The sequence below is a fragment of the Cyphomyrmex costatus genome, unplaced genomic scaffold (genome assembly GCF_001594065.2).
Source record: "Cyphomyrmex costatus isolate MS0001 unplaced genomic scaffold, Ccosl1.0 scaffold172, whole genome shotgun sequence".
In the NCBI taxonomy this organism is placed as follows: Eukaryota; Metazoa; Arthropoda; class Insecta; order Hymenoptera; family Formicidae; genus Cyphomyrmex; species Cyphomyrmex costatus.
In genome coordinates, this window is record NW_017275737.1 from 109,693 (window position 1) to 128,995 (window position 19,303).

Genomic DNA, 19,303 nt, shown 5'->3' on the forward strand with positions numbered 1-19,303 from the left:
TATATATATATATACGGTATTATGTATAAGGTGTTGAACTTAATTCCTGTCGTTTTTTCGTCTCCAAAATTGATTTGTTTTGAAGAGAGATGAACGAATACTTTAATCAAAGTAATTTCCTTCATTTTCTATTACTTTTTCCCACCTCTCCGGCGACAGGACAATCCCACAATGGTAGAACGCGGTGTCTTTCGAGGCAATCCATTCATCCACCCATTTTTGGACTTCTTCGTAACTGGAAAGTTCTCCATATACATAGTTATGTGTCCGTAAGTGCGTGTTGCATCGATTGGAAGAGATGGTAATCCGATGGTGCCAAGTCTGGAGAGTACGCTGGATGCGGGAGGATTTCTCATTCAAGTTGTAAAAATGCTTGCGTCAATTGTTAACTACGGATGATGTTTTTTGCAATTCGTCACTCAATCGGCATAATTGCTATTGGTAGCGATCAGCTGTAACGGTTTCATTTGAATGCAAGAGTTCATAATACAGTACACCCTCCTGAACCCACCAAATGCAGAGCAAGGTCTTGTACCTGTGAATATTCCTCTTTGGCGTTGAAGCGGATGGTTGGCCGGGTTGACCCATGATTTTTTCCGCTTGAGATTATCAAAATGAATCCATTTTTCATCGCCAGTTACGATGCGACAAAAAACTCTTTTCTTTGCCTGGCAAGCAAAGAAGTCGCAATAGACAAATGATTCAAAATGGCATTTTCTGACAACTCATGTAGTAGACTATATCCCTTTCTTATGAATCTTTCCCATGACATGCAACTGTTTTGAGACGGCCTTTAGAGTAACATTTAACGCTTTCGACAACTCTAAAAGCGTTTGAGCTGGATTCTCATCAAGCAATTCTTGCAGCTCGACATCTTCAAATTTTTTCGACTGTCCTAGACCGTCTCTCACATCAAAATCACCATTTCGGAAGCATTCAAACCAAACTCTACATGTTTTTTTCCGATGGAGTTTCATCACCATACACTTCGGATAATAAGCGATGCGCTTCAGCTGCGGTTTTCTTGAAGTCGAAGTAGTGAAGAAGCACATGTCGGAAAAACATCTTATTGCGATTCATTTTCAATCGATTGGAAAATCTTTTTGGCGTCAAGAAATCTAACCTGTGAGGATTGAGTTACTTTCAGCAATGTCTAAACTACAAAAGACATACGACTTAATCGTCGAAACTCGCCAGCGTTGGAGCCAGCACTTTCTAGCAGCGAGCGGCAGGAATTAAGTTCAACACTTAATATATATAATATATATCTAAATATATGTGTATATATATATATATATACATATATATGTACTAAATATTTGAGAACAAATAGCGCCACCATTATGTAGTATAAAGTTTTAATAAAAACAATAAATAAATTAAATAAACTATGAAGATGTAGTAATGTTAATTATTTATAGTAAATGATTAATATTGCTATATATTTTTATTTTATTTAACTTAGTGTTTTTATTGATATGTAATTGAGGCGTTATTTGTTCTCAAATTTTTAATTACTGATATGGCTTATTTCTTTGAATGTAAATATGAGGTTCCAAAAGTATCCGACCTCTACGTATATCTTTGTCTTTGAGGATTCTATTAGATCTCTATTGTGAAAAACAGGCTTCAGTATTTAGGGGGGATCTTGAAAAATATCCCTATTTTCAGCGGCTCGGCATTTATTAGTTTTCTTCAACATCATCGAATCTTTTGCTTTTTAACATATTTTTCAACTTAGGAAATAGTCAGAAGCACATGGCTATATGAGACATTGACGAAGTTGAGCAATACCATGTTTAATAAAAAAAAATTCTGAACGAACTGAGATAGATGAATGTCATTGTGAAATGCGATGCTTAAAGTTTTTCAACACTCACACAACTGCGTATCAATGCCGACTAAACAACTGTTGGGGTCGTATTATTTGGTGATGCTACTTCTTAAAATCTCTTCTAAATACTTAATGCCTGTTTTTTTATAATAGAGGGAGAATTTCCAAGAATAAAGATATACGCAGAGATCGGAGACTTTTAGGACAGACTTCATAAATATTGAAGAAAAGTTACGAAACATTTATATATTCCTTTCTTATTCATGTTTTTCGAATCTGATATAAATATCGAATAGTAAATGCGAATTGAAAATGTTACATCTACGAGTCAATATTGTGACGACACATCAAATGTACATAAAGAATCCTTGATGTTACAGACGAACACGAAATTGAAACTGTTAGTCAGAAGCCATGCCATGAGAGAGTCGACATCCCCACCGCGGGAACCGCACGGCAACGGTCCAACGTCGCCGCACAGTCCGCAATCGGACGGCGAGAAAAAGATCATATGCAACCTCTCGCCCAATTCCGGCGCCAAGCTCAACAACAACGAATCCATATTCAATAGCAATCTTTGTTCCGCTCAATCTCCCAAACAGATGCGCAACACGGCGACGTCGCCGACTTGTCGGACACCGTCGCGAAATGGTAAGGCGATTCCTTTTCTTTTTTGCTGCGCTTTAACTTTAAAGGTAAAAAATTTAATCTCGTAACTTTTGTCGCGCAGGTCAATCTAGTCCTTCTCAGGTACATTCACCAAAGAGCATCACATCTCCAACTAATGGCAATAAATTGGAAAATCACCGCTCCAAATTCGCTAACGCGAATATCACTCAAAAATGCAATAACTGTGTGAAAAACAATCAGAATGAACGACCAGGTTTATTGCAGACTCCGATATCACCCATCAGATACGGTCAAACATTACAGCATTCGCCGAAGAGCACCAATCTTGCTCCGTGCGGCCAGAATAATCAGCACAAATCCGAGCAACGAAGGCCGAACACATTGAACATTTGTAGTAATCAATGTTCGGCGCAATGCGGCAACACACTCTCAGTGACCAGGCCTGGATCTAGGCACAAACTGAGACACCAGAATTCGTCTCAGGGTAGTTATGATAGCGCATCGCCATGCCTTTCGCGCGGTATGTTGTTTGAATAATACGCTTTTCATTCTTTTCCTTTTTTATCCATTTTTAACTAACAATCTTATAGTACTATGATTTGATTGAAAAGAGTTATTAAAAAATGTCATTTTTGTGTTATATTTTGTATTTATTTACAGACAGTAGTACAGAGCTATATACGGACAGCACCGGGATAGATCTCGAACAATTCATTGCAGAGACTATAAATCGCAATCAGAAAGATCGCACAGTATTGTTAAAGATTGAGAAAGATTTAATTGAGTTCGCGAAGGATCGACAGAAACCCTCTCACAGATTTCCGAACATGTCATCGTATAACAGGATGCTGGTGCATCGAGTGGCAGCTTATTTCGGAATGGAACACAACGTGGATCAATCGGGTTTGAGCGTCATCGTCACGCGGACGAAAAACATGCGAATACCAGATACTCGCTTCAAGGAACACATCAGAGACGATCTGATCCTATCGGAAGAACCGCGAAGAAGTATTCTGAAACGAGATTCGAGCTCGTTCGAGGATAGCTTCAACTTTAAGTCGCCTGACAGAATGTCGGGCGATTGTTGTCGGCGTAGTAAGAGCTTTGAGGAGCGAGAAGAGGAATACGAGCGCGCCAGACGAAGGATATTTAAAGACAGTAGTGGTGAAAGCAGCGAAGTTTCCTGGCCATGGTCCTCGACGGAGAGTTCGGATGCTTCTGCGAAATTTCGCTTGCTACACCCGGATCATCTAGTCAGGTAAATCGCACCTAAATTTTTATCAATTACTGCATCTGATAATAGTCATAAAATATTCGTCAAATATATCTTTTGATCAAATTGTCTTATACTGTTCATATATTTATTTTTAGGCAAAATCGATTTCTGAAGGGCGAATCTTTTGATGGAAGAGATTCATTCCACGGCCCAGGATTGCGTCCATCAGTTTCTAAGTCATACAGTTTCGGTGGATATACCAAATGCATGTTGACGAGAGGGGATAGTGTTACATCTACACACAGCGCGGGAGCTCGTCTTATGAAGCAAGGTATTATTTATGCACAAAAATGATGACAAAGATTTTTTAATGCTATATAGTCGTATTCTGTTGTCGCATTACTGTCGCTCTTTTCTCGTCTATTATCGTATATGGTAAATTTGTCGTAGATTCTGGGGCGAGCATGTGTTCACGTTTAAGTCCGAGCCGCTCGAGTAGCGGCTATAAATCGCAAAGTCAGCGCAGTGATGCGACGCTATCGCCATCTCTGTCACCTTCTCCCGTGCCGGCTACTATGACGTGTAGCCACACTCAAGTGTCCAGTCAGGACTTAGTCTCACCGGAGTTAAATGGTAGCCAAACGGTTATGTGGGCAGTCACCAGTTTATCCAGTGTACCACCTGGCAGCATAATAATAAACCCGCAAACTAATCAGCCATATACAAATACGGACGGCTCGATTTATCGCTACGATCCAGACAATCCGCCAAAGTTCTTTACTATGGAAAATGAGAACGACACGCCATTATCTACTAATAAGCAGCAGCAACACACGGAATTGTCCTCTGAGCCGTCCAGAACGAATAACAACCTTAAGAATGACAATAGGAAACAGAAATCGCCGCAATCGAAGATCAATGTTACGGGGGTGACTACCGGAGCCCAAGTAACAAATACAGCGACATCGCCAAGTCTGCCATTCACTCCGCCGACGCCACCACCGCCACCACCTCCTCTTCCTCCTACTTCAGCTCCGCAGAATCCACCCATTCTGCAACAACAAGCGCAGCAACAACAGCCCCAATCTCAGCCGCAGCCGCAGCAACAAAGTCTAGTCAAATCGTCAACGACATTACCTATATTTAATCATACTAACCAAACAGCTCAACAACCCTACGCGACCTATGTACCTACCTCAGAACCGTATAATCAAGGCGTTTATCCACCCCCTATGGGACAACCGACTGTGATGATGACATCTCATCCTACTCAGAGTCAAGCAAGTGTGCAAAATGGCGGTCAGGGCGATATCTTCAATCAGAATCAGGTCTACACCAATTATGCAGTACCTGTGCATCAAGGACCAATATCACAGTCAGGGGTAAGTAATAGTAAATTTTTACAGTAAACATTTTTTTGCAATAGTGTTAAATTGATCGAGAATGATAACATAAGCAACATTTAAATAAATTAGATTCCTCATAGCTAAAAGTAATAAATGCTTATTGTGTATTTTTGAAATGCACTGTATATTTTATCTAATCTAACCTAATTTCACTTTATTTTGTCTAATTTTTTTTTTAAAGGAAAGAGGAAACCTACATAGGTACCTTCAGTCCGTGGAGACGGTTTGAAGACTATGTATTCCTACTATTCCTATGTATTAAATCCTTTCCCTTGTGTGTTCGATTTATGGTCCAGGTTAGAGATGATCAGAGAACAGCCAACAGTATATTATCTGGCTGTCTCTGAATTAACATTGTGATAGAGCTATTCTGAGACAGGTCATTCTGCCAACCTATGACGAGGACAGCTCCACTTCGTGACTTTTAAAGTTTCATTCATGAACAGCTATTATCTTTGTCAGACGGTAGGATAGCTCACCGTTGGAGCCTACCTACCCATATTTAGACGGGCAGGTCCAAAAGTCTTGATGGTCTCACGGCCTGTCATCGCCAGGTTGAATAATTCATCTCTTGCTAACATTGCAACATCCAGCTCCTTTTTGATTTATTTCTATGTCTCTAATTATGACATATTCTTTTCTATTTCCTTGATTCACGGATATTATCGATGAATTGAACTAGGATCTCTAGGTTTCAAAGGAAAATGTCACTATGTACCGTGGCCGCCATGTTGGTAGGTACGAACAACTCGGATGGCCAGCCTACATTACTGCGCATGACGCATCTATGTTTCGATGACTAGCTAGTCTCCATACATTCGACTCATATTAACCTCATATAGGGTCACCAATTGAAAGGTATTCACAAGTATCTTACTTTAACATCTGGATTGTCAAAGCAAGAGGTGACCCAGTGAGGTCACCATACTATCCACTATGGGGGTTATGGTTTCAAAATATTCGAACTTCCAAAGTTCATCCAAGGGATGAGGCCCAAGTACTTAATCTTGAATCTCATCGTTATATGTAAAGAGGTGCTCTTCTACAAGAAGTACCAAAGGTGGTCCCACAATTTAATACTTCTTGTAGAAGAGCATCTCTTTAGTGGAGCCATCTCCAACACTATGGTGCCACACGGCGATGTTGGTTGCCGCCATGATCTCATTCCATGGTATTCTCCCAACATAGCAGACGAAGGGGAGAGTTATTATATTCCACAGAAATCCCTCCTGTGGATTTTAGACTCTTTATTCGCGATCATGATCGGTACGCGATCAAGATTCCTGGAATCTGATTCACCTGTTTTGGAAATAGTCCTGCCACAGAATTGATTTCAATCATATCATCTAACTTATTGTAACTTAATCAAATCTAATCTAATTAACCAATGGTTCCTTAGGTTATATTAGTCATCTAATTCTGACTAGGTTTTTGTTAGATTAGATTAAATCATTATTTAAAGAATTATTTACCTTTGATTAACAAGTTTAACAAGTCTGTGCAAGTAATATGTTATGATATGAACTTTTAAAACACTTATCGAAAAATTCAATTATAATACTGTAACTGATGTGCAGGACGTGGCCGAGTTATCCGGATATTTCTTAGGTATGAACATTTACGATCAGCGTAGCAATGGAGACAGCCACTCCACGCCTCCGCATTCTACGTATCCACCACCCTCTACAAATCAGACCATGCAGAATATGCAGTCAATACAACCAAATTATTGGCAACCATCGCCAAATCAAATACCGGTAAAATAAAATAGAAGTGTATGTGCAATGCATCTTGTGATTATCTCTTTTGCTTGATGAAAGAAAAATCTTTTTAGTCTCAACAAACCATGTATTTTGTGCCTCCACCTGGAGCGACAATTTCTGTCGGTCAGAATCCGGGGGATAGGCAACAGCTGCATCAGCAGCAGAGGTTCCCAACGAATTATTCTTTCAACGCGCAAGCAATGACGTCTCCGAGCCAAGCAAATTGTACGTTACATTGCAATTGTTATATTTCTATCCCTTTGTTTCTTTCTGCAAATTTATTTAAAATAATTGACGTTGTGTACTTCAGCTAATTTCGTCGGCAGTTATCCGGTACCTTACAATTCATTACCAGCAGTAACTCCGACTCCTAGCGACTACACGTATCAACCACCAGTTCAAATGATTCCTACGTATTATCCGCCAGGGCAGCCGGCGATGCAACCACCGCCTGTGATGTACAGAGTACCTACGCCACCGAACACACCAACATCTAGTCAAGTAATTTACTAATCTGTTCGTACTGGTAATTGATTGTCAATATTAGTTTTGCAGGAGATAAGATTGGTTAAGATAATAAAAAGATCATACGCGTCAATGCATAATACATTATACAGAGTGTCCAGAAAGTTCCAAAAGTCCTTATATAATATTTAGAATCTATACACTTTCAAAGAAATATTCCAGTAAAAGTTGTAGGATTTTAAGTGGCGCATTAGATCAGTGTGACTTTGGTTAGCACTATTAAGGTCATATAAAAATTATTCTGAAATTTCCAAATGAAAATTTCTCCAAGTCGCCTCTGACACTATTTCCTTAGAAGGACCATAGGAGCCATTTTCACTCCAAGCACTTTTTTTTCTTAAATAACAAACTAAAAATAAATGAAATTTATAGATAATTGTATTTAACGTTTTAACGATATCACTAATTTATTGAACATTTAAAGTCATAATCTTCAATCAGTTGTATGATTTTTTTTGGTGTCGTTTAGTAGTATTCAGTAATGGTCATGGAGATTTCAATACTAACTAATATTAACACTGCCAATGCACTTTTGCGAAAGAAGCAGTGTTTACTGCGAGAATATATGACGTCAAACGTTGTCTTTAGTGACGTTATAGCATTATTTATAGCACTACCTCTTACATGGCTCTCAAACAATTATTACGCTGAATAGCGCTCTAATAGTGAAAGGACATCAGCTACAAGAATATATAAAAAGTGTAGAAGTTATGACTTTTACGTTATTTTTAATAATACTAACTAAGATTACATTAATATTAAATGACCGCTGGACTATAATAAGCATCTTATGTAAATCAACATAGCATCTTTTATCCTCCGTCTAGAAGCCTTATGCTATGTTTATGTAGTTTTATGTCATTTTGTATACTTGGTGACTCTAAAATTCGACAATTTTCGTTGGAATATTTCTTTTGAGAATGTTTATTTTCTGAATTATTAAAGCATTCCAATACTTTACGAAAATTCAGTATATTAATACAAAATATTAATATATTTCATTTGATATAATTGACAGATACCTGGTATGCCGTTGATGTACGTTAACTCGAGTAGCTACGCAGCCCCAACAATGATGACCAGTGGAACATTCGGACATCAGGTCACCCATAATGGTACGTCCCCGGCGCCGCCTGGCGCATATATGGCACCCACGCTGGTTCCCAATTTCGTCTTCAGGCAAAACGTTCCGGTAAAAATGCAACAATAACATTTATATACTATCGATGAGTTATCATGCAACTGTCAACGGCCAAAGATTTTTTTTTATATAGATCGTTCCCAGCGTGCGGGCGACAACGCCAGGTAACTCCCAAAGAGCCAGTCGGTCTCCAACTCCGGCGCACGAGCTCTTCGGAGGTGGGGGCGGGGACCGAAACGCACAACCTCAACCACGTTACCCACTGCCAATATATCAGGGTGTCCATATCGTGCAAGGTATAATCCTTTTAAATTTTAAATGCAGCATACATTCATTATATATACCTATATACATATAAATCATTCTTTAACTATTTAAAATATTCGTAAATGCAGGAGACATGAGATTGATGCATTCAGGCGTACCATCCAATTCCCGGTTGCAGTATGCACCAGTATCATCACCGCCTGTTGTTCAAGGCTGCCCGCGGCCTTACAGGCCACCTTCGTCTAACACCTCGGGTGCTGGCACGCCGACTTCCTTTGACGGCAGAAATCAGAAAATTCGCAAACATAGGTAGCCTTGAAACTCGTTACTTCTGTTTTTATTAAATATTATTTTTTGTTTTTCGCGGTAAATTTATAAATTTTTTTATCTCATGCAATTCAGGTCCAAAGTAACATCTTTGCCACCAAGCGGCGCACGACCCAATTTTTATCAGACATCTTCCATGTCATCGCTCCCATCAAACATACCCAAAGACATCAGAGAAGGTATGAAAAATTAGCAAAAAGCATAAAGAGAAAGAGAGAGAGAAAAGATTTCGATGTTTGCGCTCAGTACGTCGCTTAAGATTTAGTTATTTTTGCTTTCATTTTGCTTATGAAGAATAAAGTGTAACACAATTTTTGACACATTCTTGTCTCCTCTTAAAAGCGAAACCTGTGGAAGACAGTATAATATAAGGTACAGAACTTAAGTATAAAATATTACACAGAACACAGTGTCTTCTTTGTACGATAGGGGCTTCTTCACGTGCGTTAATTTATCTTTATTAATATTTATTGTCTTTTTTTTATTTTGTGTACATTAACGTGCTGGAAAGTTATTCCTACTTCCACAAATTTATTAAGTAATTTAAATGACTATATATATTATTATACATCTCGAGATGATCACGGTCTGTTTGAGCCTATAATATAACGATTAGCGTCAGGAAAAAATACAAATTTATTTATATATAGAGAGATACTGTGGAAAAGGCTAACAGTTTTCTTACAGAAAAAAAAAGTAGGAAAGATATCTTTTCATTGCACATATATTTTGTTGTTGCACCGTGCTTAAATAGTAACGCGCACGGGATATTGTTCTGAATTAATAGGCCTGTTCTTTTTACCGAACTGGTACACAGAGTGCAATAAGTTGAAGTGAAACAGATATACGTTTGTTTCATTTCAACTTATTGCACTGTATGTACCAGTTCAGACAGTGCAGGCAAAAAGAATAGGCCTAATAAGAAAACGTTCAGAAATGTTTCTGTCCAATTTTCATATAGTCTGATCTTCAATTGCGTAAATGTAGTTATAAGTGGTCGTATATAGTTGTAAGAATTCTCTAATCACAGTTAAATATTTTTCTCGTATTCAATTATAATTAATCAATTCTTACTTTAACTATAATTCTAATTGTAACTACATTTACGCAATTGTAGATCGAACCTATTTAATGTTACAATGAAAAAGAAACTTTTTTTCTTTATAAAAAGTGCATATTTCTTAACATTATCTAATTGGAAAGAAAGAGCAGTTCTGGAATATTTTCTTGTAGATATTTTGTTAAAACGACATTGAATGTGTTTTTTGCACTTTTTTCAAACTTTTTTTTACATGACACCTACCGTATGTACATTTTTCATGCTTATTATGCACTAGGATTGGCAAGATAATATTAATTTAACTTGTCAGGTTGACGTTAGAGAACATTCTCACGTCAACTATGACTATGTCTGATTACAATTTGTTGTATAAGTTATTTTTTCTTAGAAAACATATTTTGCTTTTTACGTACAAGGTTTCTTTTATCAGTTATAATTGATGTATCTATATATTCTTTGCTAAAAGACATTCATTTATATTTGCATCAGAATAACTCACTCGTACTATACATGTTAAGAAGAGAGCAACAAATTCTAATCCGTCCTCAGAAATAATGTTTCTTTCCAGGAACGGTGAAAGTGACCATCACCCGGCGGAATCAGGTACAATTTTAAGCAAATGGATCGGCCAGATAACATCACTGATAATGCGAGTCACACAATTTTGATTATGAACAATAATCAAGATTGACTTACTGTTCAGCTTTACTGTTTAGAGACACGATATATTCCTACGAGTTTGCCATATTAATTATTATTTATATACGTATAATTGATATGTAAATAATTCTATATATATATACACATACACACATATATATATATATATATCTTGAATTATTTAAAGAGAAGCAACAGAGATGTTGTTAGAAGAGTATAAGCGTGCACGTATGTACATCTCGAATGAAAACAAAAATAGTTTACTATTTCGCGAATTGTTTTTTTTTTAAGGATATACGAAAGATAGAAAAACTTAACTCTTATTCTTAAAACTTTCAATCGTACCGAATTCATAGTAAAATTGGATTATACCAGACAAACATGCATGTCCATAAAGAGAACATAAGACGTTCTATGGATGTTTTGAGAACATCTCTATGACATAATGTTTGAATGATGACAGTTTGATGACGTTTTCAGGACGTCTTATGTTCGTATTTTGGACATATTGTTTTCTAATCTTATGACAATGCACCAGCATCCTAGATAATGCGTATGTCAAAGAACGAGAAATGCGACATCTGAAAGATGTTTTATGTTTCGATTTTAGACTTTTTGTTGTCTGGGATGAGACACAAGGGGAAGATGGATAAAACATGATCACACATGTGTCCAAATATAAGACGAGAGAATCAGTGATGTACCGAATAGAGTTTTACTGAACAAAATTTTAATTACCATTAAAATATTATTGTACACACACAAGCAGGCATACACAAACACACACATCGTATGCACATAAAATACTTGAATATATTAACTGCGATTTTATTGCGGTTTTACAGATACTATATGAATGTGAGATTTACCTTTAAGGAGCATTACCGTTAAGATTACAAATAAGAACGAATTTGTCAAGGTGATGCCGCCGTCACGAGAATATATTAATGACGATTAAATTAATGTATGAAAAAAATGAAAACAAAGACTATACCTTACTGAGTACGTTTACAAGGTACATGAGTCTTTCGGCTTAGTATTAATGGCGATCCAAGATATATTCTACTATCTATCCGCTAATTTTGATACACTCGCTGCCATCACATTGGTCAACAAATGTACTTCCATGATGTTGGCATTTAACTGTTACTAGATTTAAAGAGTATTTTTTGTAGGATTTTGCCTATAAATAATTGTAGTAATCATTATTTCGTTTACAGTTGGGAAATAAGAATGCTATCGATTTTTAAAAGACAGGAATTTTTTAAACTATAATTAAAATGGTACCAGATTTATACATAAAATTGTTTATAGTTGTTTGTGTGTGTAGTTCCAACATTTTTGTTTGTAGTTAAAAAATGAATTTATAATTAATTTAAAAAAAAATAGCTAGAAATTAATTTAAAATAAAAAAGCAAATAATAAATTCTCATTAAAAATTATTTGTTTGTAGTTGAAAAATAAATAAATTATAAACTTTTAATTGAATATTGAAAATTTAATTTACTTTTTTTTTCATTTTAAATTAATTCCTAGCTGTTTTTTTTAAATTATAAGCTTATTTTTTAACTACAAATAAAAATACTACAAACAGTTATAAACAATTTCATATATATTAATCTGGTGCCATTTGAGCTGTAGTTGAAAGAAATTCCTATTGTCGTTTAAAAATCGATAGCATTTTTGTTTTTTTAACTGCAAACATATATATCGCTAGATTTATTCCTCAAACTAGGGGTTGGACATTAGGTTAACAATCTAATTCCAGAAAAAGAACCCTCTGTTTAAAAACTTTAATTTATGATCGGAAGATGTAAGAATATTATAAGCCGAATTGTAAATAAAAACTATAAACGAAATAATGATTATTATAATCATCATCTACAGGCAAAATTCTTCGAAAAAGCCCCTTTGAAATCTTATTTGACAAAAGTGCCAACTTAACGGAAGTAACAAATGTTGGGGACGTCGCTGCCCATTCCGAGTCCATTTTTTAAACGAGTTCTGTGCTACCTCAGTGTATAATATGTATCTATAAAAATTCTAAAAGTTGGCCGCACGTTAACAATGCTAACCCTTACTTTTCCTCTGATACATTATTGTACGTGAATAAAAAGAATTTACATTCTTTATAAAACGTTTAAATATAATTTCTACAAGTGTATTTTCTTTTTGTCTTTCTTTCTTTCTTTCTTTTTCTTGTATTTTGGAAATTTCTATTATGTTTTATAAAATGCTGCAAGGGAAAACAAAATGATAATCGTTCGAAGAAATATGAAATATAATATTTTACACATTCACGACATTCTGTAATGTTCAACTAGATATGTCTTTGATCAATCATAATTCATGATTATACTCGTGAATATCATTAACTATAAGTAAATACGTAAACGTATTCAGTACATAATCTTTATGTCTACTTTCGAGCAGTAGTTAAGTAGCGTGAAGCCATCACAGTCTCAGAATTTACTGCTTTTGCTTTATTGCAGAAAAAGAAAAATCAAAACTAATCTATTCTTATTTCTGATAACAGATAATTTTTCGGGTTTAATATGGATCGTTAGTTATTTTGTCTGTCTAAATATTTTTCAGTCTCAAAAGTTTGGTTTTTTTAAATACTATTTGTCTTTCACTATGCAAACATAGTTCATGAATTTCGCAAAATTATGTGTGTACACACACATTTATACATACACACGCACACACATTTACACACGTACACACATTCTTTGTCATGAAAACCATCTTCTCTGTCAAAAATTCAGTTTAACCGAAAAATTTCTCTCTGGATACAAATTGCAAATACAAAAGGTCCATACTTTCTTTAGCACTCTGGCTTTTTTGGAAATTCAATATGGTAGACTCAACATAATGATTATATAGATTCAGCGTGAATACTCAATTATAAAGATTAACATTGATGTGACTTTTATACTCAATTTTGAAAGTGACACTCGAAGGTTTAAGGTTTACTTATTAAGGTTACTTGTATATGACACTCTATTGAGTGTCATATACAAGTGTTGAGAGTAAATTTTTAAACGAGATGTTTATAGAGCGTGTACACTCAAACTTATGTGTGAATACTCAGTTATTGAGTATACGCTTTCAATTTTTTAATATATACACTCAATTTGTAATATAAACACTGATCCTTGGGTATACACACTCAATATTTAAGTGTAAATACTTAATTTATGACGTAAACACTCACAATTTAAGTGTACATCCAAATTTGAGAGTAAACTCTCCAAATTGGGTATTAACACTCAAATTTTAAAAGTTCTTTCCAAAAGAGTTCACAATTGATTGAGAACGCTTGAATCATCACTCAGATGGGTCAAAATTCACTTGATTTTTATGATTATCAGTATTCAATTGTTGTTCGGGTCTCGGATGAAAAATTTGCAGTCGGATTTTTGAAGTTAAAAATGATAGATTTAATACGGTAAAAAATTAAAAAAATATTCCGTTTTAAAAAATTAAAAAATTTTTCGCTGAATTTGATGGCTTTTTTGATACAGAATGCTCCATATATAACGTACACGACTTCTTTCTTTCCTCCCTCGTTGCCTCTCTCTCTTCCCCTCTATATTTTTTTAGCCTGAGAGAATTCTTTCCTAAATACTTAACTTAATGAATAGCGATATGTATCTCGGCTACATTCCGTTATTCACTACAAATACTGAAAATCTATAGTATACGTAACGTAACTTATAAATTTCCGTATTTGAAGCAAATAAAGGAACGTAGCTTTAGATAAATACTCTATTTTATTCTCCCTCTTTCTTCTCGCCTTTCTTCACATTCTGCCTCCCTTTATTTCTCCTATCTATTTTCCTCTCTGTATTATTTTCGTGCGTGTCGTATGTGTGCTAATATGTATGTTGCATGTACATAAAGTCTATCTGTCGCGTAAAATGTGATATTATATACATACTGTATATACGGGGTGTATCAGATCATCCGTATTATCCTTTTTTCTAGGAAATGGATAGTGATCAGAAGTATCGGGGAAAAAATTTTCATTTCCAAAGCCTGTATGTTAATGTCAAGATCATTTCCTTTTTCTTAATATTTACCAAATTCTCAATTTTTGATTAAAAATTGGTAAATATTAAGAAAAGGGAAATGATCTTGACATTAACATATGTTATCAAGGTCATCATTGTGAATGATCGAGAATTAAAATGCTAAAAAATTAAATTGTTCATGAAGACTCTGGTAATGAAAAATTCTTTTCCAACTTCCGATTACTATCCATTTACAAGAAAAAAGTATCATACCACAGATGTATTCTTTTCGCATACTTATTCTAACGAAATAGGGACACATGCGGTATATATGTATGTATATGATATATGGCGATATATATATGTGTGACACGCAGTCGTGGCAATTAACAGGTTTGTTTTATATTCCTGCATTTTCTGAACTGGTACACACGGTGCAATAAGTTGAAGTGAAAATATACGTTCGTTTTACTTCAATTTATTACGCCGTGTGCATCAGTTCAGAATGTGCAGAAATAAAAAAAAAACAGATTAAAAAACGTTTCCGTCTGTGAAAATTAGATGGATCAGCGCGGGCAGACTCGCGCGGCTACACTATTACATATGATACATCATTTTATTTTAAGAAAACATGAATTAAACTCACACCCTCGCAAAGCAAACAGAATAATTTCGTTAAAAAAAATTGCAATTAACTGTTAAGGGGATCCTAAAGTTGTCTATTTTACCAATTGAACGTAATAATTTTTGTATAAAAATTACTTCTTTTCTCTTTTACCGATTCAAAAATCCTTTTCCAGAATCAGGAGACACGTCAGTATTTCGGCGCCAAGATTAAAGTATCCGCACACGAAAAAAACGGCTACGGTTGCCACGATCAAGAGTCGCCTATCAATATGTTTTTTAGTTATAAAAACTATAGTACGATTGTGATAATCGTAAGATGCTATATCTTATGACTGTTACAACCATGTAATACATTCAATGTACACACTCAAATGTATTGATGGGCGAAAATTATCATTATTTCCGGTTGTGGTAACATTTTTTCTGTGCATTAATACGTGTCTATCAGAGTTTATATTGAAAACGAAAAAAATTTTTTTAATTAACATTCTGATTCAATAGGCGTCAGAGTTATCAATATCAACATTTCCTTGATATAAAATTACGAAATTGTAGTTTACAAAGTAGTTGTTTATACGAACAAACAACGTAAAGTTCGTAGAATTAGACGTCTAATTAAAACGCTGTTCTATGAAAAATGTATATATGCGCGTGCAATATTGATGTAGTTGTATATAAAGTTATGTCGATGTGTCGCATTTTATCAGTAAAACAGCTGTCTCTTCAGAGTTCGGGCTTCACTTTAGGATCTCTTTAATGGTTATCTTCCAACCATAGATTGTGATCGTGATCGCGAAAAGTGCTCGCGTTGCTCCGTGAAAACAAGTGGAATCCATCCAAAAGCTTCGCTTACGGTGATTGTACTTCAGAAACATAGGTGAAGGTGTGCCTATCTTTTTATGATAGTCCAAATAAGCGAGAATGTGCATGCGATGTACACGGAAATTTATTTATTTAGCCATTAACGCGAAGATGACACTACTTTTTCTTCGTGACAAGGTGTGGCACACGTCCCGTTATAGGCTAATAAGAGAAAGAAAGACAAGAAACTCGAATGAATATAAAAAGCGAAGATGTAGGTATTACAAAACACTTTGAGTAAAGAGATGTGTCTGTTTTATGCATGCGCGTGAGTATGTATATGTGCGTGCGTGCGTGTGTACACACACGTGTGTGTGTGTGTGTGTATGTGTATGAGTGTATGAGCGCACAAGTATAGTATTTAACTGTACCTAATGTCATTGTAGTGAGTTAAAGAAAAAGAAGAATAATTGTACCTATTAAGCAAAAAAGCAATTCACGCATCTCTTTAAGATAATAATGATGGTAAGGGTGAAGGGATACAAAGGAACTCATCGGCCCTTGCAGGATCGCCGTCACGTATCATTCACACCTTGCGGCACCAATTATTTCGTACATTCAATTCATATGATCTACTAACAGTATCTCTATGAAACCAGGAGAGCGTGAAGGAGAGAGGAGAACGAGGGAGAAACCGTATCAGGGTATGACACGCGAGCATATAATAGTTGCTTTCCATTTTCACGCAAATGATATACTAAGTTTAAAATTATGTATTTAAAAAAAAATCTCCTTTTTAATGAAGAATTTTATATATATATTTTTTTTATCATCAAAACAAAGAAATTATATTACAATCTACAAGCAGTCGGTCAAGGACACAAAATACAGGAAATTTTCGAATACACTAATGATTATTTTATATTTATATGTATCTCATAATCGATATTTTTTACAATTTAAATTTTAAACATTGATAATGACCCAATCGGAGTTGAAAAAGTTTGTTTTGTATTTATTTCTGTCAAATTAAATGAATTTATTAGGTTCGTAGCCCTTCTTTTGTATTTGTTATTTATGTATTTTACATTTAGTGTTAGATAATAGCGTGACTACTTATTTACTTTGACGACAAAGTAAATAAGTTATTGCGTAACAACATAAGTTTATAATCTTATTTTTAACGTTAACATGATTTAGTAAAGTATATCTGGAGCAAATTGTAGGTAAAAACTCAGTTTAATGTTACTTATCAGAATGAATAGGAATTCAGTTAAGTTATGACAGTGCAAATGAGAATTATCTGAATTTTGATAATTGCAGTTTTGATAAATGGAAAGCAACTATTGCATATAACGTTGTTTAAGCGTTGCATTTGTTAGGATTGCCGCTTCTCTTTTTTCTAACAAATTTCGGCGGAAGCCACGTAAAAATCGTGCAAACAACCTCGTATTTACTCTCTTTGTTTTGTTTACTTAGTGAGTATATTCAATACATTGACATCGTTCCATCGTACGACTGTCTAGTCAAAATTCTTTTAATTCTTATGGGATTTATTATGTCCATTTCTATGAATGTATACTAACTTTAATTTTGGTTAACTTATTCTTTATGTTTTCCTAATTCTTAGAATGAGAAAAAGCAAAAAGGAACTTAAGGATGCATGAAGTTTCTGCAGAAAATGATAATTTATACTTTCCGTATTTTTATCCTGATTTTAAATCGTTGCTAAATTTTGGGTATTACTTTTAAATACAATATAAAAAAATCTGTTATTTTTTAATAATTTTTTTCATTTTGTCAAAAGTGAAATGTATTATATCTTTATAAATCAAGAGTGAAAGTTAATTTACACATTAGTAGAAATGTACATTACAAAATATTTTTATATTGTTTTCGTTATATTTATATTGGAATTTATTTTTATAATAATTCATGTTATAGTTGTGTGAAAGATTTTTGTAACTACGTTACACTTTGTTTATATCGATTCAACCATACTAGCGACGTGCGTTATTCTCATTGTCGTCTACCTCGGATTTTTATCCATTGAAAACAAGAATTGGGTTACTGCGGATATAGTAGATGCGACGAATTTTTTGTTACCATTTTGCTTTCGAGTAACTGTAATTTCATCAAGGTTTATTTTAGAAATCCAACGAAGAGACGAAAAGAAAGCAAACACTCAACACAATTATCTCAACCGAACATGAGCAATTCTTAAAGAGAACGGATTAATATAAGTTTGCGAGACCTCACACATTCGTACTCTACTATTTTTGTAATGCGATGTAAGATGATGGACAACAGCGAGCAATAAATCGGTGGAAGACAGGACAGAAAGAGAGTATAGGGAACATCGCGATATCTAAAATAAGAAAAAGTTTATAAGCGAGTTGTAATATCGACTTCCGCACAAAAGAATACCATCTATGTCACTCTCTCTCTTTCTCTCCCCTGACTATTTAGTGAAGTCCTTCCGTTGATTTGTCCTTTTAATGATAATCGAAACGTTGTTCTGCATAACAAGTCGCAGCAGAAAATTGTTTGTTTCCTTATTTGTTGTGTAATATAGTAGAGATGCGACAGAGTAGGTGACTTGCGAGAAATAGCGAGAACATCGCAATCTGTGTTTTCGCTAATTCCCGATAAGAACACAAGATACGTGTGTCAGAACGATGTGAAAATGAAGTTACTTTAGCGATATAGAAAGCAACGTATCTTACCATTAAGCGTATCTTTTACCACTGTTGCTTGTGTTTAGACAATTAGACCGCAGAGCGAACGAGAGCTACGGTGACACCTAACACTTGACAAGAGACCGGTCGCGTCGATTAGCGTCCTGTACTAAGACACTGTAACTCTTTAACTGTTAATTACAGTGTCGATATCAATATATTGTTGTTGCGTAGATATACATAGAAAAAAATCTACTCAACGATAATATAACGATACTGAATTGTTAAGAATTACAGAATCGGAGTGCTGGTGAAAGGATCAACGAATAAGTTTTTTCTGTTCTGCAATTAA

The 19,303-nt window shown here is 34.9% G+C and overlaps 1 protein-coding gene across 1 annotated transcript in view; it reads left to right on the forward strand.

Moving 5' to 3' along the window:
• Window positions 1-18,920, forward strand: part of LOC108772013 (R3H domain-containing protein 1) — a 27,436-nt gene extending 8,516 nt beyond the window's left edge. The window contains exons 4-16 of the mRNA XM_018537456.1: window positions 2,215-2,485; window positions 2,565-2,984; window positions 3,125-3,722; window positions 3,836-4,011; window positions 4,131-5,062; window positions 6,664-6,843; window positions 6,921-7,074; window positions 7,160-7,350; window positions 8,393-8,566; window positions 8,649-8,811; window positions 8,911-9,091; window positions 9,185-9,288; window positions 18,425-18,920. Coding sequence (XP_018392958.1) covers window positions 2,215-2,485; window positions 2,565-2,984; window positions 3,125-3,722; window positions 3,836-4,011; window positions 4,131-5,062; window positions 6,664-6,843; window positions 6,921-7,074; window positions 7,160-7,350; window positions 8,393-8,566; window positions 8,649-8,811; window positions 8,911-9,091; window positions 9,185-9,288; window positions 18,425-18,486 — 3,606 coding nt within the window. The 3' untranslated portion in view covers window positions 18,487-18,920. The remainder of the gene's footprint in view (window positions 1-2,214; window positions 2,486-2,564; window positions 2,985-3,124; window positions 3,723-3,835; window positions 4,012-4,130; window positions 5,063-6,663; window positions 6,844-6,920; window positions 7,075-7,159; window positions 7,351-8,392; window positions 8,567-8,648; window positions 8,812-8,910; window positions 9,092-9,184; window positions 9,289-18,424) is intronic.
• The last annotated feature ends 383 nt before the right edge of the window (window positions 18,921-19,303 follow it).